Here is a 25,441-nt window from a genome sequence, read left to right on the forward strand (position 1 = left end):
TATTTTATTTATTTAGTTCCCCCCGGGCTCTGTCACCAAGGCGACAGGGGCAGCCCAGGCAGCATCGGCACGCGGGATGTCCCGGAGGATTTTCTCACAGTTGCGGGAGGCGCAGACATGGAAATGAGCTCATTGCGGGGGAGTGGCGGCCGCCCGAGCCGCCCCCGGCCCTGCCCGGCCCGGCCCGCTGGGTCCCGGGGCTGCGGGACCCGCTCTCCTCTCGAAGGCATCTGGGGGAAATCGCGCAGTTTCATCCCCGGCCGCCCGGAGCCTCGGAGCGGGCACAGTTAACCCTTGGCACTCCGCGGGGCCGCGGCTGCCGGTCGGGAGAGCCCTGGCGACCCCCGCTCGCCCCTGCGCCCCCTCTGCTGCCGCTCTCCCACGGGCAGCATTCAGTGGGCTCGGTGCTCCCCCCGCCAGGTGATGTCAGCGGGGAGAAGTAAAGTTGTAAGACAAACAAACAAACAGGCAAAGCTAGTGGGGGAAAAAAAAAAAAAAATCAAGATTTTTATACCCACTCGAGACGAAAAAGCTCAAAGGTCAACAGGGATTCATCAACCGCTTCCCACGGCTGCAGACAGGGCGAGTCACTCAACTTGGATTTCTTTTTCGGGTAATTTTAGTGATCAGGTCTGTGTTTTCAGTACTTCCCTGAACTGAGGTCTTGCAAACGAACAAAATGCCCACCCGTCGCAGATGTGGCTGCGGTGCCCCCGGTGTCTGGTGCCCCGCTGAGAGCCCGGCTGGGCGGGGGGATGCCCCGGGCACCCCCGAGGACCCGCAGCGCTGTGACCCGGTGGTTCCTGCCGCAGGCAGCTGGGGGAGCACAGCGAGGGAGCAGAAAGGAGCTTCGCCGCTCTGACGGCATAAGAGGATTTAGCCGGTCTGTCAAAAATCAACTAACTAAAAACCCCGCACTAAAGTAAGGGACAATATCCCGAATTCGGTGTACCTGCCTCATCTCTTGACACCCCAGGCAGCTCGGAGGGCTGGCACCCCTGGCCCTGCCGCGTCCCCTCGCTCCCCCCACGCCGATGACGGGGCTTTCTCGCGCAGCCAAGCGCGCATTGCTGGGGCCGGGGGGAGCTGGGACGGGGCGGGGGCCCAGCGGCGCTGCCAGCGCCCACCGCAAAAGTTTGCCAAATCAACTCCTCTCAGCGGAATGGCCCTCGGAGGGGCGGCGGTGAGGAGGGGAACGGGACCCGCCGTCCCGACCGGCCCATCCCAGGCAGGGCGGCTCCACAGCGCAAGGGAAAAAGCCGCGCAGCGCCCAAAGCGCGGGGCGCTCCGCGGGGCAGCGCGCAGCTCGGGCCGGGCCCGGAGAGCGGACGCGCACTGGGGTGCCCCCCCCCGCCACAAGTCGCTCAACTTCTGCCCTGGAGCCCTGGCCCCGCAGCCAGGAAAGGCTCGCTGCTGCTGCCAGGGTGGAGCGGCAGGGTTTGGGTCAGCGGGGCCGGACAAAACGGGCCGAGGCAGGAGCAGCCCAGGCCAGAGGGTGGCACATCGCGGGGCACCCCCGGGGCCGGCAGGCTCTGACACGTCTCCTGCCACATAACGGCGAGCGCAACTTGCGGTCGCCTCTTAACAGTTGGAAAACAACCCCCGGTACGTTTACAGGGCTGCCGAGAAGGTGCCGAAGCGCAGCGCCGAGAGCCCCAAGAGCCCCGGCTGCCCCCGGCGGCCCGACACCCCCAGCCCGCAGCTGATGGGGGGGCCCGGGGAGAGCGAGGGGCGAGCGCGCCTTGGGCCAAGCGCTAATTTGGTGTGTACGCTTAAGGCGGCCATCTGAGGGCTGGATAGCAACCAGGGGAAAGGGGTGTATTCGCGACTGGGAGATTTAGGTTGTTGCTAGGATGTGAGAACAAAAAATCTTCAATAAGTCGGGGAGGGGGGAGGACGGGGCAGAGGGGGAGGAAGGGGGGTTACAAGGTTTGTCACAGGGAAAAGTGCAGACATCTGCTGGAACTTCCATATCTAAGCTGTTCATTTACAGGAGCCAACTTCTGAAATCTCCACAATTAGATCTGCATTGTTCTTTCTCAACAACACTGCCTAGAAAGAAAAGGTCTTCTCTGTCGGGGCCAATCCAACGAAGCGTTTGACGTTATTAAATAATAAAGCGATTGTGATTTACATTGTTGTTCAGAAAAAGGGCCAATTATCCACTGTTATGTTGCCATAAAGATCATATTAACTCGAATTAGTAATCAAACAATATGCTAGCGTTAAAAGTATAGAGAGGACAACGCGACTCGTCTTGTTGCATCCTCACTTTTTCTTGTAAAACCAGAAGCATAAATCCACTTGAAAGAGGCTCAGAAACTTCATCCTTAACGGGGAAAAACGAAAGAGGTACCAGCCTTTGTGATTAATGGTCCTCTGTGTTGACTATTTTCAATTAATTCAAAGCCACCCAAACCTCATATTGATTTTTCTGTTTACAAATTAATTCCTCTTTCGAATATCACGAGAAATGTTCCATGGTACTCTGAGAACCAGGGCGACTTTTTTTATATAAAGTCTTTCAGAATTTTGATTTTTGGGCGCTTTTTGTTTGTTTTTCATTTTGCTTTGAGCTTGGGATTTTTTTTTCAGAGTAACTTTTTCTACAGGCGTTTGAGTTCCAAGCAAAGATGAACCTCACCACCACCAAAACGCAAACCCAGCCGCATCCCTGCACTCCAGCAAATTTCTTCTGCCATAATCAAATAATTATTTTTATTAAAGCAGTTATTAGGTTTATAACTCATTTGCCACTTAAATTTGTGCAACCAACCAAGGCGATCTAAATAGGTTTGAGTTGCCCCTTGGGTCCGGGACGTAAGCGGTAAGAAGGAGGATTAATTATGGGTGTGTGCAGCAGGAGGACACAAAGGCTGTCCGGTGGTGCGGGGAGCAGCGGCAGGGCGCAGCCCCTTCCCCGGCACGGAGCGGGACCCCCGGCAAAACTCTCCTGCGCTCGTTCCTGAGCTGCCACGGGGCCAGGGCTGGGGCTGGGGGAGCTACAACTTGTTGGCAGTAAATAAGGCGCTGTCAGGTGATGATGCTCCGGCGCGTTTGAAACGTCCCGAACAAAGTGTTAACGAGACTTATTTTCCATGCATGATAAAGAATTATCATGATACAGGATTATCGATATGTTATGATGATATGATATAGGAGCATCGATGTCTTGTCTCCTGTGTAGACAAGGTCCGTTCTTTGCGCGCGGGATGACAGGATCTGCCCCCTGGAAACGTGCTCCAAGCGCCCACCGGCACCTGACTGCTGGTTCTAATGTCATTTATTGCCAACATGTTTTGTTATCTGCTGGGGGTGGGGGTTACTCGGAGCTCAGGTAATAACCGGGTAGCTGTCAGCTTCTCCCGTTTAGCACTAGTCAGGCAAGAATGGCTTTGCCAAACTGTTCCAGGAGCTGATGCTATTTGTTACCACGATTAGGGGAAAAAAAGAACGTTCACAGTAACATGGGTTTCTATAAGCAAACGCCCAGCAATTTTCCTCAGCGCAATGCATCAGCAAGTATATCCAAAAGAGCTTAATCTATTTCTTGCAGGTTAGGTGTAAGAGGAATCAGCAAGGGCTGCTCCGGGATGCCATGAAAATCCCGGCTCATTGGCTTGGCCGCGATAGGACAAGGCACATCAAATCGAGGCGGAGAGGAACAGAATCAATCAGTCCTCTTGGCTGAGGAGTGAGCCCTCGCTCTGGAAATAATTTCGAATAAAACTTGTGTAACCAAGTGTAACCTAGCTTACTCTGAGCAGATCGTCGAGAGGGAAAAAAAAAGTTAAAAAAAACATTACGGAAATAAGCCAAGAAAAAAAAAAAACCTGGACCAAATTATTAAGAGCGTAAAGTTTTCATCCATGTATAAGGATAATATATTAAGCCAAAAAGGAGACAGGTTATCTCTAAACAGGATTAAAACGCTTTCGTGTATAGGATTAGACCATCTCATCCATTTAAAAACAGTGTCTCACCTCCTCCCCACAACACTTTATTATATATTAAAAAAAAAAAAAAAAAGAAAAAAAGAAAAAGCAAAAAACTTTCCCCGTTAGAAGCACTTGGGAAACACGTTTTATTAATCGAGAGCTTTTTTTTTATTTTTCTTGCAATCAAATGCAACTGATGGCCCTGAATAAGCCGCCTTGTTAGGAAACGGGCCATTTTTTAAAACCTGTGATCAAAACAGACCTGTCTTCAGAGAGAGCACAGCAGATTTAAATGTTGGTCAAAAGGAGTCACAACTGTTCATTAAAAGCAAACCCTAACTAGTGCTAATGTATAGCCATTTTGTGAGCTCAGGACTGTGGAAAGAGGCGAAAAAAAGTCTGAGAGTGTGAGCTGATGCCGTGCTGGCTGGCAGTGTGTGGTCTATTGTAGGGAATGTGCTTTTTCCACTGAACAGAGAGCCCCCCTCTTTTATTCCCCAGCTCTACTGCACCTGCACTGGATCAGGGAGCTACTGCCATTCACCACATCAACAGAGAAGACATCTCTGACAGCACTCAATTCATTACATTTCTTCCTGCTTTTCAAACCAACGCACAAAAAAAAAAAAAAAAAAAAAAAAGAAGAAAAAAAAAAGTATTGCCAATCAGTGCCTGGGGGGCAGGGAAGAAATCTTACATTACTTTATATTCGCCGCTCATTTTGGATTTCATTAGTCAGAAAACTCACTTCTCTGCCAGTTACCACTTTTCACTTCTTTCTTTCTTTCTTTCTTTCTTTCTTTCTTTCTTTCTTTCTTTCTTTCTTTCTTTCTTTCTTTCTTTCTTTCCTTTCTTTTCTTTCTTTTCTTCTTCTTCTTTCTTTTCTTTCTTTTCTTTCTTTCTTTCTTTCTTTCTTTTCTTTCTTTCTTTCTTTTCTTTCTTTCTTTCTTTCTTTCTTTCTTCTTTCTTTCTCTCTTTCTTTCTTTCTTTCTTTCTTTCTTTCTTTCTTTCTTTCTTTCTTTCTTTCTTTCTTTTCTTTCTTTCCTTCTTCTCTCTCTTTCCTTCCTTTTCTTTCTCCCTCTCTCTTTCCTTCTTTTTATTCTTTCCTTCCCTGCTTAGGGGGCTGCTGGCAGTGGGAGCAGGGCCGGTGCCACCTCCCCAGCCACGGCCGGGGCAGTCCCAGGCCGGGGCTCCGCAGCCCCGGGAGCGGAGATGGGCCCATGGCGGGGCTCCCCAGGAGAGAGTTTATTCATAATTCATGGGAGCAGAGCAGCTCGCGGGAGACGGGGAGAAAGAAACGGCCGAAGAGACCCAAGTGTCCTGCAGCAGCTGCGGGGGGAGCGGCTGTGGGGGTGTTACCGGGGGTGTTACCGGGGGTGCCGGGGCGGGCGCGGCGGGGCCGGCGGCCGCTGCCGGGAGGGGACGCGCCGGCCCCCACCAACCCATGGAGAAAGTTGTTATCGGCCAAACTCCTCGAAAGGGACTCCGGGGAATTTGGGGGGTAGCTTGGTTTCTTCAAGAACCGTTTTCAGAAGCATTTGCAAGCGAAAGAAACCGAGACGAGGGGTTTAGACTCAGGTATTTGATCTCGCCGGACCCAGACATCTAATTAGAGTGGCCTCAGAGATTGAAATGGTGTTAATTCCCATTGTTCCCCGCTCAGATCCCTTGGCCCTCCACCGCTGGGATGCTCTCCTTTTCAAAATACTAAATAAAATATTTCTATTTGAAACAAACAAACAAGCAAACAATTTCTGTATTTTCCCCTTTTCTGGCCCATTTTTCTCCATCGCGAGCAAAAGCAAAAGCAAACTCCTGCGATTTTTTTTCGCAGATGCTGGTAAAGAATAAAACCCCCTCTGTGGGATCTTAACAGAAATAAATCACAAGGAGCTCTTGCCTACCTGAAAAGTAGGAGGAAATCCGACTGTCTGGTTTCGGGTGTAAAGTGTGTATCGATAAGGAAGACACAGCCGACTCAGAAACGGGACCCAATTAATCTATGGGTTTCTTTACATCACCCCCTGTTAGGATGTGTGCTTTGGAAATATTGATTCATTGCGACAGGAAAGTCGCAACTACTGTGTGTGCATAACACGGGGAGGACACGGAGCGAGAACCCGCAGCAACGCAAAGCCCACTCACGGGAGAGCCAGATTGCTTTTTAAGCTAAAACTAATAATTTCATAACTGATTCACATTCAATCTGGCGCCGATGACGTCACGGGGTATTAGCATACGAGGAGGGATGAAGCCAGTGTGGCTGGAGTTGATAAGGTGCCTCCTGAGGAATTCGCTGCTTGTTTTAATACATTAATTATTTCTCTGTCCTCCTCAACTTCTGCAATTTGTAAGAGCTTAAAGGAACCATCATTCCCAGCAATGCCAGGACAGGTCGGAGAGCTTCTCCCGTGGCATTGGAGCCCGGCAGCCGGGGGCAGCGTGGGGATGAGTCCCAGCCCCGCTCCCGGAGCCCGGCCCGGCCGCCCTGCAGAGCTCTGCCGGACTTGCTTCTAATTAAGCGGGCTCCGGGCCCGGGCGTCCCCACTCGCCCGGGTAAAGTCGGTTCGCTCGGACACCGGCCGCCCCGGCGCTGGGAGCTTCCCGCAGGATGGGTTTGCAGGATCAAGCCCTCAGCCCGGGACGCGTGTGAGTTGTGCGTGTGCGTGAGTGAGTGTGAGCTGATGTGCCAAGACACCCTTGCGGAGCCTCCCCGCGGGAAAGCCTCTGCAGAGGCCCGTGTCTTTCCAGCACCCGGTGGGATTCCCCCCTCTACCCCTCCCCATCCCCATCCCCTGCCGTTAATCACGATTTTCTAGGGGAAAAAAAAAAAAAAAAAAAAAAAAAAAAAGCGCCCACATTACGTCATCAGCCCAAACTGCTGCGGAGATGATGGGGTCACCGGGGACCCGGGGCGGGGGAGTCCGCGGGGGGCCGGGCCTCCCCTCCCGTTCCCTGGGGCAGCGGCCGCCCGGCCGGGAGCGGAGGCACATCCCAACATCCCAGCCGGGGGCCGGAGCGACGCTGTGCCCTCCGCAGGGCTCCGGACAGAGGGACGCACTGTGGGGAGACGACGGGACACAGCCGGGGCTGACAGCTCTCCCCCGGCGTCCCACTGCCCCCAGAGCTTGTAGGAGCTGGCGGCACCGCCGCTTTGGCCCCATCGAGCTCGGCCGGGCCCCGCGGAAGAGGCCTGAGAATCCCCAGCCCCGCAGGGTGCCCCTCGCGGACCCTCCCGAGCTGCGGCCACCTCGCTTCTCTGAGGAAGGGAACTGCCTTGGAATAACCTCTCGGTGACTTGAGTCTGAAACACATTTGGAGGGAAGAAGGGCGGGAGAGGGGCTTTAATCAGGGCCTGGGAGGGGGGACGGGTAGGGACGGGCGCAAAACACAAACAAAACACAGAGATATCCTAAAATAATTAAATTTAAAAGGGATAAATTAAAAAAAAATAAACAAAACAAAAAAAAAAAAAAAATAAAGCCACGCTGTACAAGCTCTCGTCCACATGGCAGAGGTCCTGCGAGGAAGCACGCTGTGCCAGTGGATGAGCCAGAGACAAACTCCTGCAGAAACTTCTCCGGCCCGGCCCCGCTCCGTTCCCCGCGGGCGCTCGCAGGGAGGACCCTTCCCCGCCCACGGGCTTCCCCCCGCTTCTGTCCACAGGGCTGCAGCGGCCCAGGCGTGTCCTGCGGGACAGCCGGGCCCGAACCGGCACCACACTGCACGGAGAGGGCCGTCCGTGCTCTCCTCCAACACTGCTAAATTGTAATGAAAAATTGCAGCTTGTTGGGCGCGCTCCCTCCCCCTGTACGCACAGGCGCACACGCTACAAACACACGCACACACAGGCACGCACAGTCACACTCACACACGGCTCAGCCACAGCAAACCCTCTGCGAACTCCAAAGCAAAGCTCCAAAACCATCCCGCGAGGTTCAGGCTTTCGCTTTGTTCCTCCTCGCCGCTCCGCCCGCCCGCACCTGCCGGAGCAGAGGCTCCGCCGAGCCCGGAGCGGTCCCGGTCCCCGGGCAGAGCCGGCCGGTCCCCGGGCAGAGCCGGCCGGTCCCCGGGCAGAGCCGGCCGGTCCCCGGGCAGAGCCGGCCCGCAGAACGGAGCTCGCCCTCCCGCTCTGGCACAGGCAAACGCGCAGCTCCGGGAATTTCCATCCCGGGCTCCTTTTCTTTCCAGTTCGCAAGCGAAACAGCCCCCACACTCACTGTAGCGCTGTACGTCCTCGCCAAGTGAATTGATTCCTCAAAAGCAAAATAGTACCAAACTCTCGCAATTCCCCGTGCCATCGTCAGAAAAACTGGTTTTAATTACCAAAACTAAAATAGCGGCGGTGCTAACTAGCAGACGATCAAACCGCAATCAAACTTAAATCTCTGAGCAGTTAGCTATAAACTGTCAGCAATTGAAAAGTAAACCTGGTGCACACAAAGGCTCTGTTTAATTTTCTTGTTGTAATGGCTCTAAATGAGGACCCCATCACTATGCAGTTAAGCGGTGTTGCTTGTCCCCCTGAGGCGCTGATCAGTTCTTTTTAATGTGAGAAAACTGGCAGCTCGAAGCCCGTCAATGGAGCTCCCACAACAAAAGTCCTGAAAAGCTGAATGAATTGGGTTTGTAATTACTGCTTCCCTCTCCCCCCTTGCAGCTTATCTCTTATTCATTCAACATACATTATTGTCACCTAATCGCACACTCCCAACGTTATTTTGGGGGTTTTTTGCCTTTTTTTTTTTTTTTTTTTTTTTTTGTATCTACTACTACGGACATGTTTGTTGTAGACATTAAACAAAATAATCCTCCCTTCTCTCTCCCCTCCTCGCCACGAAAAATGTTGAAACGACAGTGTCAGGCGAAGCTGACTGGCGTTAAAAAAGCAAAGACGAAGCTCTTCTGCCGTCAGAATGTCAGCATTTTGCATATATCCTCAGAAATCTCACAACCACCGAAGCAGGTTGTTCATTTTAATATTTGAGTTAGATCAAGATTTAAATGACTGAAGTGTATCTAATCACACCTATCAGTAATGGGCCTCTTTCTTTCAGTGGGACTTACATTATATACTACTTAAATTGCTGGGCTATCTACCTCCTATTCCGAGGCAGATATCCGGCTCTGCTGCCCGTTGGGGACGAGGAAGAATTGAGAGAAAACATTCTGCTGTGGGGATCACCGTCACCCCTGATGTCCCAGCTGGCATCAGTGGGCATCTCGAGGAATCAAAACGTGGTTTCGGCCGACAAATGTCGGCGAGAGCCGCGGGCTGGAGCCGGGCTGCGAGGCAGAGCCTCTCCCCAGATCCCCCACCGCAAGAAGCTGTCGGTTGCAGAAATAAGTACAGCTATTACAACCAAATCTACTAACAGTCTAAATAATTAATTGAACCATTGCTCTTTGACCCTTGGAAAGTCCAGTAGGGACCCGTTTGTAGTAATAATACCCCCGAATGAGCCCTTGTCAAATATTCATTTAGTGGTTAATGTGAGCGATTTCCCCCTGGGACAGTCTGTAATACCAGCTTCCCAGCTTTGGCAAGAAACCCTGCTAATCTACCTCTCCAGTTCCACAAAATATTTTAACACCCCAGTACTTAAAAAGCCGTAAAAAAAATCACAGGGGAAACTATAATCTTATCCTTGGGTTCACTTCGGCTCTGTAGAAGGTTAGGGAAACATTACACTGGTGCTCTTGGGCCGAGCATCACCCTGGCTATAAAATACACAACAATTCACGAGAGGGAAACCACGGAGAGCCCCAAAGGTCTTCAATAACCAAAATAAAAACATACCCACGAGCTCTGCTACACATTTCAGCTGCCATAAACGAAAGCCCAGGATAATGGCTTAGGTGTAAATGGCGTTATTGAATGAGTTGAATTTAAAATGAGCAGTGGACAATGGCGTTCCTCCAAGTAGCACTTTAAAAATAATACTGTTCAGCTGTACATGTAAAATGCTTTGGGTTATCCTCCCTAAACGGATAAATGGATGGATGGATGGATGGATGGATGGATGGATGGATGGATGGATGGATGGATGGATATAAGGAATCTGTCCAAGGGATATCAGGTTTCAACCACATATATTCCAAATCGTACTCCGAAATCTAAGCTTAAACAAATTGCCCATATAAAAAGTTGCTGAATTCACTAGGCCTGAATATGTGGCTTAGTGTCTTTTGTTTAGTGGTATTAGCTCGCCTTCTCTATGCGAATTGTAAAAGGACCAACATTTCCAAATACCCCCCTCGAATATTTTAGTTAGCACTTCAAAAAGGGTCCAGGTTTTATTGCTGTTAATTGGCTAAGATTCGCTTTTAAAAATGGAATCGTGATATCGATTGGGCTTTTATTCCTGGTTCTCTTTTCTCAGCGAGGTGAGCGGGAGTGGGGATGTGGGCTCGTTACCACGTGAATAATCCCCACATGCATTGCAAACGCTCTGAACAAACAGCTCTGAAAAAGAATGTTTTACTCGTTGCATTAGCATAGAAGACACAGAAAAGGTTGAGAATCTGCAAAAATTGTTGTCCTGCCCAAGTACCGAGACGGTGCAGAAATAAAAGGGACAATGGGAGCTAAACTACAAAACCAGGCAGTGAGCAAATCTCCACGTCTCCTAGTCTGGCAATTATAGTTTTCATCTGGACACCAGGCTTCAAGGATGGAGGCCAGAAATGAGCCTAGGAAATAGCAATACCAAATAAAAGCCACAAGCAGCCAGGTAATTTTGTGTGTGTGTGTGTATGTGTGTGCGTGTGTGCATTTTACCCAGCCTTCTTCCTCCCCGACCTAAAGCGAAATCCAGTGGCTGACAAGAAATACTGGAGAGAAAAGCTCAGCAACGCTTGCCCCGTGCCGGAGTGCCCACTTTGTGCCTTGCCTAAACCAAACATCACATACTCTCCTTGCCACGTACCACATGCCATTAGCAGAAGACAAAACCAGCTTGCAATCACAGTACTTCAAATCCCAAATTTTGTACCTTTTTCTTTTTAATTATTATTATTGTTATTATTATTTACATCTCCCTCTCGCGCGTTTCCTAAGGGAAAGCACAGCCGCGTTAGCAGCACCAAATAAGCGCTGGGGCTGCAGCCGGGGCCGCCCAGCTCTGCTGCCCATCGCCCCCTGCCCTGGCCGGGCCCGCGGGCCCTGCTGCCGGCCGGGGCCATCCGCGCACAGCAGAGCCGAGCCCTGTCCTCGGCAACTGCGGCTACGACTGTACAAAGTAAAACTCTACCTGGCACGGACGGTGGATCTCTCCTTCTATATGGCGGGCGCCACCGCTTCTCTTTGGGGCTGTGGCCGGCTGCAGAGAGTGTCCGAAACGGGGCTACACCGCGCTGGCAATTTAAGAAATAGGATTCAAGAAAGAGCTGTGATAAAACGTGAAAGTCTCTGGCATTCGACCGTTTTTGTTTGTTTGTTCGGTTTTTGTTGTTTCTTACCTCTGCCTGGCCAACCCTACCCCCGCCCCCACCTCTCACCTCGTCCTGCGCGGCCCGGGAGCCAGGAGAGGAAAGTTTGGGAAGTGGCGGACAAAGGGAGCGTGGAGGGCTGAGCCCGGGCAGGCCGGGCGCGCCCGGATTCCCGGCCGTGGGAAGCCGGCTCTCCTTCTGCCTGCCCAGCGGAAGGAGGCACGGTTGGGAAAAGACAGAAGGATATTATGCGCCTGTGGAAGCCGGCAGGCCTCGGCAATACCCGAGGCCCGCCCGCCGCTGCCGCTGCCGCCGGCCCCGGCTCGGCCCCTCCGGGGGCAACAAGTGGCCAAAGGCAGCGGAGACAGAACCCCCCGGAGCCCACCGCACCCCGCGTCCTCGGGAGGGAAGGGACGGAACTGGGAACCAGCCTCTCACTCCGCATTCCCGTCCCCCCCGAAGGAGGCACAGGCTGTTATTCCATTAAAGCTATCGTTCTTTCTCTCTCTATATATACATACCTATAAAAATATTAATGCATTATATATATATAGTTACATATTACTGCATTATTTATCGTATTCGGTTGGCTACGATGATACCTTCTACTGCATGAATTATTTAAAAAACATCTTGCGTTACAAAAATAAATCCAAGACTCAAGTGGAACTTCAGTGTCCATATGTCAAAAATTTATTTATCTCAAACTGTGCATAATGGAGTAAAAACTTAACTTGAATATGTACCTGTTATAAGGATGGTATTAGTTCAAATATATACATGGACTGTCGGCAGACTGATTTCAAATAATACAGAGCCGAATCTTTAAAATACAACTACGGAAAATGAGGAGAAAAAAAAAAAAAGAACTTAAAATATCATCACAATAAATTTACAGAAATATTACAAACCATAAGAAAATATTTCAAACACAGTAATTTCAGGTTGGTAATTTTCCTTTTTTTTTTTTTTTCTTTTCTTTGAACAGAATGAAGTCTGGAAACAAAAAGTTATTATAAATTAACAAACGGCGTGTGAACCTGCATGGCAATTTTTGCTTTTTAACAAGAAGTAAAAAAAAAAAAAAAAAAAAAAAATTTAGTACAATCTAAACGTTTGCCCTTATCCAGCAAACCAAGCCCATGGTTCGCAAGTACTCATCCTGCTTTTTTTTTATCTTTTGTACAATTTCTAAAACAATTTAAATGTCCAAATGCCGTAAAATAATTTTCTCTCTTCTTGCAGCTCCTATGAATTCAGCTGCCGAAACCACAATAGTCCAAGAAGACTCTATTTTTTAAAAATAATTGGCAAATTCGCGAGCTTGGTTTCTTTTCTTCTCTCTATATTACGAGTGGACATTCTGATTGCCATGTGTCTTTTGATAAATACTGTACAAAAGTTGCCTGCAAATATTAAAACATCTTCCTCTTCGCTCTTTGAGTCTAGCTCTAAATATTATTGGTAAAGACTTTTGCAAACTTTCTGCAAAGCTCCTACCGTTTTAACTAGAACTTTTTAAAAGTTTTGTGTAGTTGCTTCCCCTCCGAGATCTATACAAGTTCCTTGTCTGTTTAATTTCTGACCCCCCCCAAACCCCACCCCCACCCCCCGCCCGGAGTTTTCTCTGTACAAAAATAGTCAAAAAAAAAAAAAAAAGTCCAGAATTTCTAATAAAAGTTTTTTTGTTGTTTGTTTTGTTTAGTTTTCCTTTCCCTCCCCTCCCACCCCCCCACCCCCCGGCCCCTTTGTCTTACATATGTGATAGAGGGAGTGTGCCATTAATGGCTGTGCCAGGAACAGGTGCACTCTGGTAGTGTTGGGACATATGAAGTCTGCTTGGGGCAGCTGGTTCTGGTACTTCAGCACCTGGTAGATACATGCTGATCATGTCCCGAAGGTCCCCAGCTTGGCAAGGAGCCCTTGAATGAGACGAGGAAGTGACTACGGGGGGACTGGAGCTGGATTCCGTCTTGACCACCGAGCCCATGGAGCCCAGGGCCATGCCCGGGGTCCCTTGCTGGGAGTAGGACATGCTATAGGTAGGCGATCCGTTCATATAAGTCTGCGAGCTGGTCATGGAGTTGTACTGCAGGGCGCTCACGTCGTAGCGGTGCATGGGCTGCATCTGCGCCGCGTTGTGCGCGTTCAAGCCCGGGTGCTGCGGGTAGCCGAGCTGCTCTTGCATCATCCCATAGCCTCCGTTGGTCCAGCCGTTCATGTGCGCGTAACTGTCCATCCTCTGGTTCACCCCAGCTCCCAAGGTGGCCCCAACCCCTACCCCAGTCGTCATGGTATTGGTGCCCGGTGCCAGTAAGCCCCCCGGCAACGTGTACTTATCCTTCTTCATGAGGGTCTTGGTTTTCCTCCGGGGTCGGTATTTATAATCCGGGTGCTCCTTCATGTGCAGAGCTCTGAGCCGCTTGGCTTCGTCAATGAAGGGTCTCTTTTCCGCCTCGGATAAAAGTTTCCACTCCGCCCCGAGCCGCTTGCTGATCTCGGAGTTGTGCATCTTCGGGTTCTCCTGGGCCATTTTCCGCCGCTGCCCGCGGGACCACACCATGAACGCGTTCATCGGGCGCTTGACCCGGTCCGGGCTGTTCTTCTGGTTGTTGGCGGCCGAGTTGGAGTTGCCTGTGCCTCCCCCCGAAGTTTGCTGGGGGGCGGGAGGTTTCAGCTCGGTTTCCATCATGTTGTACATTCAAACTACTTTTGCCTGGAACCAGCCTTGAGCAGAGAAACGAGGAGCAGCCGCAGCGGAGTCCCAAGCCGGACTTTTTTTTTTTTTTTCCTAGGGAGGGGTAGGAAAGGGGGGAGGGGGACTCCCCAAAACCACACTTGGATCAAGATCAGGATCTTCCTCTTCGCTGATGGATTAATAATGCTAATAACTGCTATTATTACCGCCGGAGTCTTGATTTTAAAAAACTTCTTCCTCCTTTTTCCCTTTTCTCTGCCTGCCGCTCTCTCTCTCTCTCTCTCTCTCTCTCTCTCTCCACCTCGGTCTTAAAGAGCCAGCAAACTACTTTACCCCCTTTTGCAAACACACACACTCTCTCTCTCTGCCTTGACAACTCCTGATACTTTTTTGAACAAGTTAATAGACAACCATCCATGTGATGGGGGCTTGTCAGGCAATAAATGCGTTCGCTCCGGCCAATCAGCGCTCGGCGGCTCCGCCACTGAGGACAAGTCTCTTCCCCTGGTTTTGCATGAAACGGGGCGGGGGCTGGGCGCGCCGGGACGGCTCGGCGGGGAGGCGGGCCCGGGGGCGGCCCGGGCGGCCACTGGGAGCCTTTGTATCTCCCCTTCCAGCAACAGGTCACACACGCCTTTTGGAGGAAGTGGGTAAACAGCATTGTTGCTACGTGGTGGTTTTTTTTTTTTCTTTTTTTTCTTTTTCTTTTTTTTTCCCCCTCTTTAAGTTGGTGTTGGCTTGGGGCTAGCAGAAGCCATGGGGGAAGCGTAGCGGGAACGGCTTCCCCCACCCCTGTGCCGGTGTCCCTCGGGACAGAGGGGCTGCGCGGGGCCCTGCGTGTGCCTCGCTTGCCCCGTCCAGGCCGTGCAGTCCCCGTGAAACGGAGCCCCCAGGCGGGCCCTGCTGCTGCCGCCGCCGGGGAGCGGAGTCCGCAGCGCACCGCCCGGGCTGAGGCTGTGCCCCGGCCACCCCCGGGCCCTGCTCCGTGCGGCCGTGCCACAGCGCGCCAAGCCCTTCCCCCCGGCCTCGGAGGAGGGGGATGTCCAGTGCAAGCACGGGTTCCCCACACGCCGTCCCCGCCGAACACAAAGCGGGGCCGGGACCCCTCTGCAGCTGCTGGGAGGGGTCCGGGCCGCGCTCCGTCCGCCGCTGGGCCCGGCGGCACCGTCACCCCGCGCCCATTGCGGGGCGCGGGCGGCGCTGGGTGGGCGCAGCGCGGGGCTGGGGGGACGGCCGGGCGCTACAAATAGGTAGTTTTGTTTCCCTTGTTGTCATTACACGGGCTGCACAAAGCCCCGGCTAAGTTTACTTCCACTCTCTTGTTGGGATCTTTGTTGCTAAACCGCACTTGACGACAAAGGAAGGAGGGGAGAGAGGACGCGGAGCGGGAGCGGGGGGAGCCGCTCGCTGCCCTGGCCGCGCTCCCCCGCGCCGCTCCGCGCCTCCCCTGCCTCGACGGGGTTGCTCCGCCTTTCGGTGCGCTGGCGCTCACGGCGTGGAACCGGAGGGGTGCGGGGCGGCGGGGGAGCCGCAGGGGCCGGAGCGCGGCCGGGGCGCGGGGCGGGGGCCGGGGCAGCGCGGGGCGCCCCTGAGGCCTCAGCCGCGGCGCTGCGGCGCCCCCTGCCGGCCCGGCCGCGCCTCGGGCGGGGGGGCGCCGCCGGGAGCCGCGCGAGGGCCGGGGGGAAGGGAGCGGGAAATGACACCCCGGAGGAATAATAACAATAATAATAATAATAAAGAATAATAATAAAAACCCGCCGGCGAACAGGGACGCATCTTTACTTATTTTTTTTTTTCCTGTGTATGGATTATGCAAATAAATCCTGTCGGGTCCAATGTGTTTAATTCGAAAATGTATATATAACCCCTAGATAAGTGATAGGTTAAACTGTCGAAAAATAGGTGCGAATTATGAGATGTGGGATATAACCGGATTCTGACTGTCCAGACACTCCTGAAGGCACGGCGGCTGTTTACTGTCTTATTGTTCTCCCTTTGGTCTGCAGTTGATAAAGTTATTAAAAAATAATTTTAGGGATAATTGTTTTGAATTTTTTTTAAAAAAGAGGATGGGTGGGCGGTGTAGGTGCTTGCTCATCGTGCTAAACCGATAAGCGAGGGCTGGCGGTGCGCAGGCAAGGGGTTATTTTTGCTCTGGCTGTAGCTGCGGGAGGTGCGTGGGGTGCACAGCCCAGAGCTCCACGCAGGACCAGGACATCGTGGGCTGCCCTGTGCTCAGTGAAAGCCTTTGGGGGCCTGGTCCTTTCCTAATTGCATTTATCATGCGAATAAAGGATGGGAAATGCCTAACAATTGTGCTATCGGGAGTATTTACGGCTCTATTTTAATTAACACTTTTAATTATCGATGCAATAAACTGGCATATATACATGATAGTGCAGTACAGGAAATAAGGTGAGGGCGATGGCTCTTTTGGGGCATTTTGTGCCTTTCCTCTGGGTATGGAGGTTTGCTTAGTTGGGAATGCACACACGGGTGGGCGGAAGCAGAGGCAGACCGGGAAGCTGGCTACAAAAGAAAAAAAAAAAGAAAAAAAAAAAAAGAGAAAAAAAAGAAAATATGAAATGGTCCCTGATTTTCTATATTAATGACAATAACACCACTGCTCTCTAAGAATACAGCCATGGAAAGGAGGCCTGCAGAGGGATGGTTTAATCTGAGTGGATTTAAAAAATCGTTGCCTTTGGTATAATTTATGGAAATGAAAAGTGCTTACATTAAACAAATAGTCTGCAAATGTTCTCAGTGATGGGCTCTGCAGCACACGCACTCTTATTTCCAGGTTATGAGTGTCTTAAAAAGAAAATTAACGTTAACTACTTGGATTTCATGTATTTATTGTTCTAATACTCGCCGATTTTTCTAAAAGCCCTACGGATACAACCTATCGTGTTAACTGTATCGGAAAGAATATACACATTTTCGTATTATTTTTTTCCCCTGAACCTACCAGTAACCAATCTAAAGCAAACTATTAAGCAGACTTATGGAGATGGGAGATTGCAGCTCCATTTTTTGTCCTTAGCTGCAAATAGAGGTTTAACTTGCAGTAATTAGGTGAGAACTAGCCAAGCATCTTACTATTATGATGCTTGTTAAAAACGCTTCTTTTCTGCATCTGCATTTGAGTGTGTTCCCCTCCACTCTTAATCTTCTTATGGAAATGAAGGCGAACGGCAGGGAACCTGCAGAGACTTAGAGAATGTCCTTGTTAACTGGAATTTCTCAGCATTGCTAATTAGCAGAGTTTGACGACCACCAGTATTGGGGAAAGCTCTGTTTAGCCACTCACAAACCCTTCCGAGGAAGAGCAGACTAATTTTATTTTGTAATTAAAATCTGAAAAGGCCCCTATTTGACAGTTAGGGCTATGAGAGTTTTATCTCCCCGTGAAATAATTACTGCCTTGATAACTCAATTTTCTGCAAAATGTCAACTGTGAGCTCCAAAAGTTTTAATTTCATTACGTTAAAAAAAAAAATAGGCAAAGACGAAAATGTACAAATAAATTTCCTCTTGCCCCTCTTATGCTGTAGCAGCCCAGCGCTCGGGAGCCGAAGTTAGTCAGGGAAGTTTTAATGAACTAACTACACCTCAGCCTCTGGGGAATTTCAATCATCACACGGTGAGTTTGCAGTAGTATCCCGAGGAAAACTTGGGGAGATATAGTCTGAAATGCCCTGCAATAAAAGCCACATTTGGGGTGGGTACGGGCCCAGGCCAGGGGCAGGGGGAGCCCCGCTGCCCGAGCCGCCCTCCCCAGCCCCTGCAGGGTCCCGAGCTGCTGCAAATGCAGGGTGTCCTCAGCCAAAGAAGGCTCTCACCCGGCGCCGGCCGGAGAGCCGGGGGGACCCTCCGGGAGCTCAAAGGGGTCTCGGAAACTTGGGAAGTTTGGCAGGGCCGAGCTGGGGTGAGGCTGGGGCCACTCTGCCTGCGAGACACGGAGGCAGCTGTTCGGGGAACCTGGGGGGAGCCGAGGCGCTGCGGCAAGTGTAATCCACTCTGCTTGCGTTTGGGATGTTTTTTATTATTATTTAAAACGGTTTAATCTCCTTTTTGTCCCTCCCTGTCCAGCAAGTAGCCCGATTGTCACTCTCAGAAGTGGCATTACACGTACAAACCAAGGAGGGGGCGAGCCGCGGCCGGTCCCTCCAGACCCCATTTCGCCCAATAATTTCATTCAAGGGCTCTAAGGACCCTTGAAAGCCGGGGAATGCCGAGGGAGCCCCGCGCTGCTCCCGGTCTCTCCTTTCATCCCTGTTCTCCCGAATGGAAGCGCGGGGCGAGCACACGTGCGGCCGGGCGGGCAGCGCACGGCCCGGGCCCGAGCGGGGCCCGGGGGCAGCGGGGGCTGCTGGGCTCCCCCCGGGCCGCCCGCGCCGGGGGTCCCGCTGTGCTCCCCGAGCGGCCCCCACTGCCACCTCCCCTCCCGGAGACCACCGCTCGCGTGAGCCGCTGCTGCGGGGCTGGGACTGCAAAAAACAAATAGCCGAGAGGTTAAAAAAAAAAAAAAAAAAAAAAAAAAGAAAAAATAGGGAGAAACAAAAAATAAAGAGCATCAGCTCCGCTTTTGTCCAGTGCTGCAAGAAGGAAAATTTAAAAAAAAAAATAAAACTCGGATGGTGGAGGGAGTTTAACGTACACAATAAGCAGCAGAAAAGCCGAATCGCACACACCACCTCTCGAAGTCGCTTTCAAAAGGCTTCTCAATAAAAGGAGAAGCCGATTGTCCAAACAGGCTTCCATGACTCTTCATAAATAGCCAACAGCTTCCTCCAAACTGTCCGAGATTTTTGCTCTGCATCTAAAATCACACTCCCAGGATTTCTTTCCCAAAGGAAAGTATAAATGAAGCCCGTACTTTTTCTTATGTGATATTTAAAATAAATCAGAAAATCAAGATCATTGGCGAGGATAAACTTAGGAATTACTGTACAACGTAACGGGGTGAAATTACAGTTGAATGTTGGCTCCTTAGCAAGAAGGCAACCCCCTCGAGCAGTCTATTTAAAGTTATCTTTCCTTCCTAGTTTTATAAGAACAAATGAGTTTTCTTTTCCCATTGTAGTTGAATGAACTCATGTATATTAAACACAAAACCCCTCCTGAAGAACGCTAACTGCTTTACTTAAACCCACAAAGGCACAAAAATCCAGAATTGAAGGCTTCCAATTCCTGAATAAGTCCCCTTAACTCTCTCAGGCTCGCAGGAGAGAGAGATTGGGGACATTCTCTGAAAGTCTTAATGCCTGGAAGGGGCTATCTCAAATGTATTGTCTTCTCCTGAAATTGAGGCTTCTATTTTATTTCCCTCTTTCCCCTTCACCATCTTTGTGTTGACTTAAGAAAATAATGGTCTAAAAAAGTGTCTGTTCATGGGATCACACGTGTCGCCCAAATCAAATGAAGTCCTCTTTGGCCCCAGCACAGTTTTGATGGAATTATTCCGGCTCTTCCATTGAATTCACACCGTTTCCCAAAGAAGCTGTGGCAGTTTCAATGGAAACGCCTGAGGCACAGCCTGGGGTGCTTCAAGGTTGCTTCTCTCAGCGCACCTCAAACCCTGGCATCCCGAGGCATGGTTTGAAAAGTACATTAAAAAAAAAAAAAAAAAAAAAAAAGCCCTTTCCAGTGATTCTCAGATCACTGACAAGATCGCCCATAATGGAGCCAAGACGGTGACTTTTATCTCGCTGTTCCTCATAGTCCTTAATTTGGAGCTCATTGACAGGACAGACGGTAATGACACTTTCAGAACTGTTATGGTCTGGAGTGACAATCTCTCCATCTCGCCCATGGTTTATTGACACCATGGGCTCATTGTGTCAACCTAGGCTTGTGATTTCAGAATTCTCCAGCGACGGGCTCGTTGGGAGGATTTTAATTCAAATTATAGACTAGCTGTCTATACAGTGAATTCATATTTAGACGGTGCTTAATCGGAGAAGAGAGATGGTGCTATAAATAATAACAACAACACTTCCCATGTGTCTACCCACTGTCCTCCATGCGAAGATCTGAAAGAGCCTTTGCCGGAGGAGGCCCGGGCACAGCGGAGAGAGGCGAGGGGGCCTCGGGTTCCTCCGAGGCAGCAGAAGGGAGCCCGTGGGTCTCCTCGCCATCCTCAGCCGGCTGCGGCCCCGCAGGTGTGTGCGACAGGAGGGGCAGGACGAGCGCTTTAGGCACACAGTGATCTGCGGCACTGCGTGGGGTTGAGTGTGGGGTGTCACAGCCCCTTTTCCATGGAAATCACGGGACAACGGGGCTTCTCCAAACAGCCCGCCCGGCCCTGTGGGAGCCTTCCCGGTGGGAGCGGATGAATGTGAGGAGAAAGGCCCAGGGGATGCCCAGGGGCTGGGACAGAAGGGGCGATGCTGCGGATGCTCAGGGCAGCAGGTGCCAGGGACAGGCTGAGGGGGAAGCAAGAAAAGGTGAAGTGCGAAATTGGCCTTTGAGACTGTTTTTCTGGTTTGTTTCTTCAAGTCTCTCACCGCTCAATAGAGAGATGTAGGAAATGCCGGCGTCCAGAAACAGCTCCTTCCAAAAGACATAAATAAACTAAAAATGCACTTTTCTTCCAAGTGGAGATGAACGAGACCGAGCACAGAGCGAACCCCCCCTTGCTGCCAGCTGAGCACAGAGCTGACGCCCCCCTTGCTGCCAGCTGTCTGCCAAGCCTGGGACCCGATCCCAGATTTACAGCATTTGCTCCCTTGAGTAACGTCCGCAGAATAAAACCCAGCAACTGAGTTACGAACCGAGCCCAGAAAAGCCGCTTTTTGGTTAAACTGATCACTCGGGACCCTTGATTTTATGTGCCAACTTCTGCCCTAGGGAGGGGGCAGTTTACGACCCCTTTACAGCCCACTCACAACTGCTGTTTCTAAGAGGAGCACTAACAGCCCCTCTCCTGGAACCGGGTTAATCATTCACCTTTCGGCAGGAGTCACTAAATTTTTGTAAAGTGCCTCCTGACGCTAAACCATGCGTACAAACGCTCTGTATTTTTTCCGTTTCCTGTGGTAATTGACATATAATACCTCTGTTTATAACTGGCTTGACAGATCTATACAGATGTATATTTTTGCTTAATTTCAGAGTTATATATACCGAACGCATGCTAACTAAAGAACCAGTAAAGGAAATCTGGGAATTCCGTTGTGCAGGAAATCTGTGCAGGGCTCTTGCTATTATTTATAGAAAATGCCATGTCTTTATTTTGGGCGCTCTTACTACAGAATTGCCTTATTAGGGAGTCTCGAGCGGAGATCAAACTGAAAGAATGGAGAAAGTATGCTCAGCGCGACAAACAATAATATTTCATAAAAACCTATCCGAATATAATTTCTAAAGTGAAAAGTTTATTGTGAGACCAACAGCCATGGGGTTCATTTAATAGAAGAACTGCGGCGTTATGACTTTCAGCCAGGCTGTCAACAGGAGATACAAAATAACCCCAATTTAACAGAAATAATTTGGTTTCCATTAGTCTTTTTCTTTGCACGCAAGATGCATAAACCGTGCTGGGTATTACTGCAACTAGCAAATACCACCGTTAAATGCACTACACTGAGCTACGTGCAGGCTATAAAATAAGTAGAGAATTCATCTAAAAAGTTGGTGGCAATGCAGCACGTCACATATTTTGGCTAATCGTTTTATATCACCAGGTTTCTTTTAAATCTGTCATCTCCACAGTGAGGAAATAAAATCGCACTCCAGGCACTCACTTAAGATAACGCTTCTTCCTTTTCCAGGAATTAGGGAGGGGGTGGGTTTTTTTTGTTTTTTGTTTTTTGTATTTTTTTTTTTGTGAGGGGGGATTGAGGTGACTTTATTGCTTCGTCTTTAAACATATGGCATTTGAGAAAATGTTTCCTTAATGAAAAGGAACTGTTCAACGCTGCTTACAAGCAACACCTGTCAACACTGACTTATTTAAGACACGTTGGGAGGAAAACACAAGCACGAGCATCTGAAAGGCTGGCATTTGCTGACAGCTCTGGAACACCGAAGCTGGGAACGATGAAAAATTAATCCTGATTTTTCTGTGCCTAAGGCTGCCAATAAAGAAGTTGGTCTGCCGGGGATGTCCCGCCGCGGTCCCACGGCAGCTCCCCTACTCTGCCTAGGTGTGGGAGAGCATCACATACCAGCGTTTCTGTAAGATCCAGGCTTATGGAAAGCTCTACTTAGAAAGAAGTCGGTGGGACTTCACTTATTTTTCTCCCACGTTTATGTATCTGCGGAGAGCAAACGGCGCAAGCTGGAGGTGGCTTCCCTGCCCGTAGCTCCTGTGCTGGGCTCTCTGCTCACCTTGCCTGTCCCTACCTCCCCGCGCTCCCTTTAACCCCTGCAGTGACTCGGAGCGGCTCCCGGGGCCGGCTCCAGCCCGCCCGGTGCTGCCGTCGGTGCCGCCGCGGGTGCGCCCGTCCCGCGCGGTCCCCACGGGCGCCCCCGGCGCGGCCGACAGGGGGCGCCGCCCCCCGCGCGGAGCGGCCGCGGGAGCGGGGGGAGCCCGGGGAGCCCGGGGGGAACACGGGGAGCCCGGAGCCGAGCGGGGTCGAGTACAGATCTTTAGTCGTCGTGGATAAAAAGAGATTAAAGGCTAAATTCTTCTTTTTTTTTTTTTTTTTTTTTTGTCGATTTTAACCAACTACGGAAATGTAGAGCTTTCATCCTTTGATGTTTCCCAGAAAGAAACGGTTATATCGGTTTGTGAAATTACATAGTCTCAGAGCCAGCGAACCAGCCGTGGAGTGCTAAAATAATTTAATTAAAAATAATAATAATATGAGGACCCGAGCTTCCGCAGAGGCACTTAAAAGCTGACACATGCCCCTCCATCTCCCCTCTCCCTAGCGCTCCCGATGTTTCCTGACTGCCGTTTGATGGGAATAATTAAAAATAAGATAACCCCACGCTAGCGGGGGGCTCGTATCCATCGCTTGCGGCGCGCTGTCCTCACCCTGCCCCTGCACGGCCGGCCTTGCCGTCCAGCCCTGCTCTGCAGGGGCAGAATAGTGCAAACAAGCAAATCGCTAAAATCATAAATCGAATGTTGGACTTTTATCTTATTAACCATAAATAAAATTGTAACCGGCTACCCACTTTTCCCCTACTACAAAACCCCTTCACCTGTATTTAAATAGCACGTCTTTAATTACAGCAGTTGGGATGTATGAGGCTGAAATGAAATTAGCAGTCATTACCAGTCCTTTAACTCTGTGGTGCTTTTGATCAGCACTAAATTAGCTTTCCAGTCCTAACAAAGGCTCTATAGCAAGCAGTGGGCTGTAAATAAGACAGCTCGACCTGCCCTCAACACCTTTTCTCTTGTCAATCACAGCTCTATCATTCAGTCCAAGATTAACCTTTATCTACCAAATTCTTACCAAGAAAAAAAAAGGTGGGGGGGCGAAGAGGGGGATATCCAACCTCAACTTTGCTAACTGTAACTAAAAAGAGTTTCCCTTTAAACGGTATTATAATGAGCCAATATGTCAAATTCGGGCCTTTCCCAGCCCCAAGTGCATCAGAAGGCAGCTGAGGGCAGCTAAAGGTATTGATGATTTATTATCGACTTGCCCAGGTGCGGACCCCGCGCAGCCGGAGCCCGGCCCGGCGATGCGCCGCCTCTGCCCGCGGTGTAGCCCCGCTTTGGGCGTGCGGGGAGCTCCGCGGGGCCGGCCCCCCTTTCCCGGGATTGGGCCGGGAGCGGCCGCGCAGCGCCGCGGGAGGAGCGGCCGCGCAGCGCCCACAGGGGGCGGCAGAGAGCGGCGTGCCCGGGGAACCCCCGCCCGGCGGCCGCTCCGCGCCCCGCGCACCGCCCCGGCCGCACCCGCGGAGCGCCCGGCCCGGGGCGCCCGGGAAACCCAGGGAGCATCTCCGGGAGCGGCGCGGGGGCTTCTCGCCTGCCTCGCGGTGCGATGCGCGGCCGGGGGCTGCGCGCCTCTCCGCCCTCGCCACGAGGGGCTGCGCCAATATAGCGGCCCCGTCGGGAACAGCCCGGGGCGGTGGGGGAGAGTCCCGGCTCTGCTTCGGCCCGAGCGCTCCCCGCGGGCCGTGAGCTCTGCGGGAGAGGAGGGGACAGGGCAGAGACAGCCCGCGGGCCGGGAGCGCTTCTGCCCAGCGCTCCGCAAGCGATGCGCGGCCGCGCAATTTCAGCCGAGCCCAAACCCGTACGCGAGTCCCCGAGCTTAACGCGGTGGAGCTCAGAGCGGCGGGTCGTAGGTGGGAGCTACATTTCCAGATCGTTTTAAAGGTCACGGGGGAGGAGGGGGGAAAAAAACTGTGAATGTCAAAGTTGTGCTGCAGCTACTTACATGTCGGTGCCAGAGCAGGGTGGTGGCTGTGAGAGGTTTGATTGGCAGCTCAACGCGAAAGTCCGCGCGGACTCCGGAGCCCGGCGCAGCCCCGGGGGTCTGAGCACTTTTCACCGGACAGAGGCAGTTGAAGGAAGCTCGCACGTCCCCTTCTCTTCTCCTCTCCTCCTCCATCCAGGACAGAGAATGAATCCATTTCGGTTTTTCTTCCCCCGGCTCTCTTTCCGTTTGCCTACACATCCTCCAAGTCCTAGCCCTAGCTCTTAACTGCAGTCCCTGGAACAAGAGGGGGAAAAATCGTTTATGGCTTAAAAAAATTCCCAATGGCTGATTTTGTGTGTGTGTTATAAGAATGCACCCACAACAACAAAAAAGTCACTTCTCTGTCCCCCACCGTACAGCAGAAGAATAATAAAAAAGCTTTATATTTTTGCAGTGGGTATTCAAAGATAATTTGATGCCATTGTTTCTGCTACAGATGGTTCTTTTTAATACAATAACACTGCTCTTTGTGCATACTACACACAATAAAAATCGAAAGCGTTCTCCTGAATAACCATTTTGTTCTCGCTTGTATACAGGCCAACAAAAGCTGCCGTGAGGTAATGGGTTCTGTTTATTGAAGCCATAGAATAGAGGTTTGATAAAGATTTTTGTATATGGGGAAAAAAAAATTAAAATAAAGACCTCGCAAGGTCGAGCTGATCTCTGCGTATTTATTACCACTGAAATATTTTATCAATATATTTCTTTGAGTTGCAGCTGCAGGGATCCCTCCCTCCCCTCCCCCCACCCATAATCAGCCCAAACATCTGTTTCTTTGAATTTGGGGAGATCTACAGTCGTGGCCAGACCTAAAAATCCAGACTTTGAGAGCGAGTGGGGCAAAGCGGCTCAGCGCGAAGGCAGCGGGCGCTGGGGAGGCGAGGCTGAGCAGCCGCGGCTGTTCCAGTGCGCGCCTATCTTTGTGTGGCCGGCTTTGCGATGTGCTGTCCACGCACACGCGCACACAAAGGCGCAAACCTCTG

The 25,441-nt window shown here is 51.1% G+C and overlaps 1 protein-coding gene and 1 long non-coding RNA gene across 2 annotated transcripts in view; both read right to left on the reverse strand.

Annotated features, from left to right (window-relative positions):
• Positions 1-24,675, reverse strand: part of LOC102111824 (uncharacterized) — a 36,296-nt gene extending 11,621 nt beyond the window's left edge. The window contains exon 1 of the long non-coding RNA XR_015773521.1: positions 24,414-24,675. This is a non-coding gene — a long non-coding RNA (uncharacterized LOC102111824). The remainder of the gene's footprint in view (positions 1-24,413) is intronic.
• SOX2 (SRY-box transcription factor 2) lies at positions 12,089-14,408 on the reverse strand. The gene is given in 3 exon segments (XM_088061065.1): positions 12,089-12,320; positions 12,323-12,365; positions 13,127-14,408. Coding segments are annotated over 3 exon segments (1,035 nt in total). The 5' UTR covers positions 14,071-14,408; the 3' UTR covers positions 12,089-12,272.
• Positions 24,676-25,441: the final 766 nt, after the last annotated feature.

The sequence above is a fragment of the Pseudopodoces humilis genome, chromosome 11 (genome assembly GCF_049639895.1).
Source record: "Pseudopodoces humilis isolate 2021_Gansu_Grassland_sample_001 chromosome 11, ASM4963989v1, whole genome shotgun sequence".
Lineage (NCBI taxonomy): Eukaryota > Metazoa > Chordata > Aves > Passeriformes > Paridae > Pseudopodoces > Pseudopodoces humilis.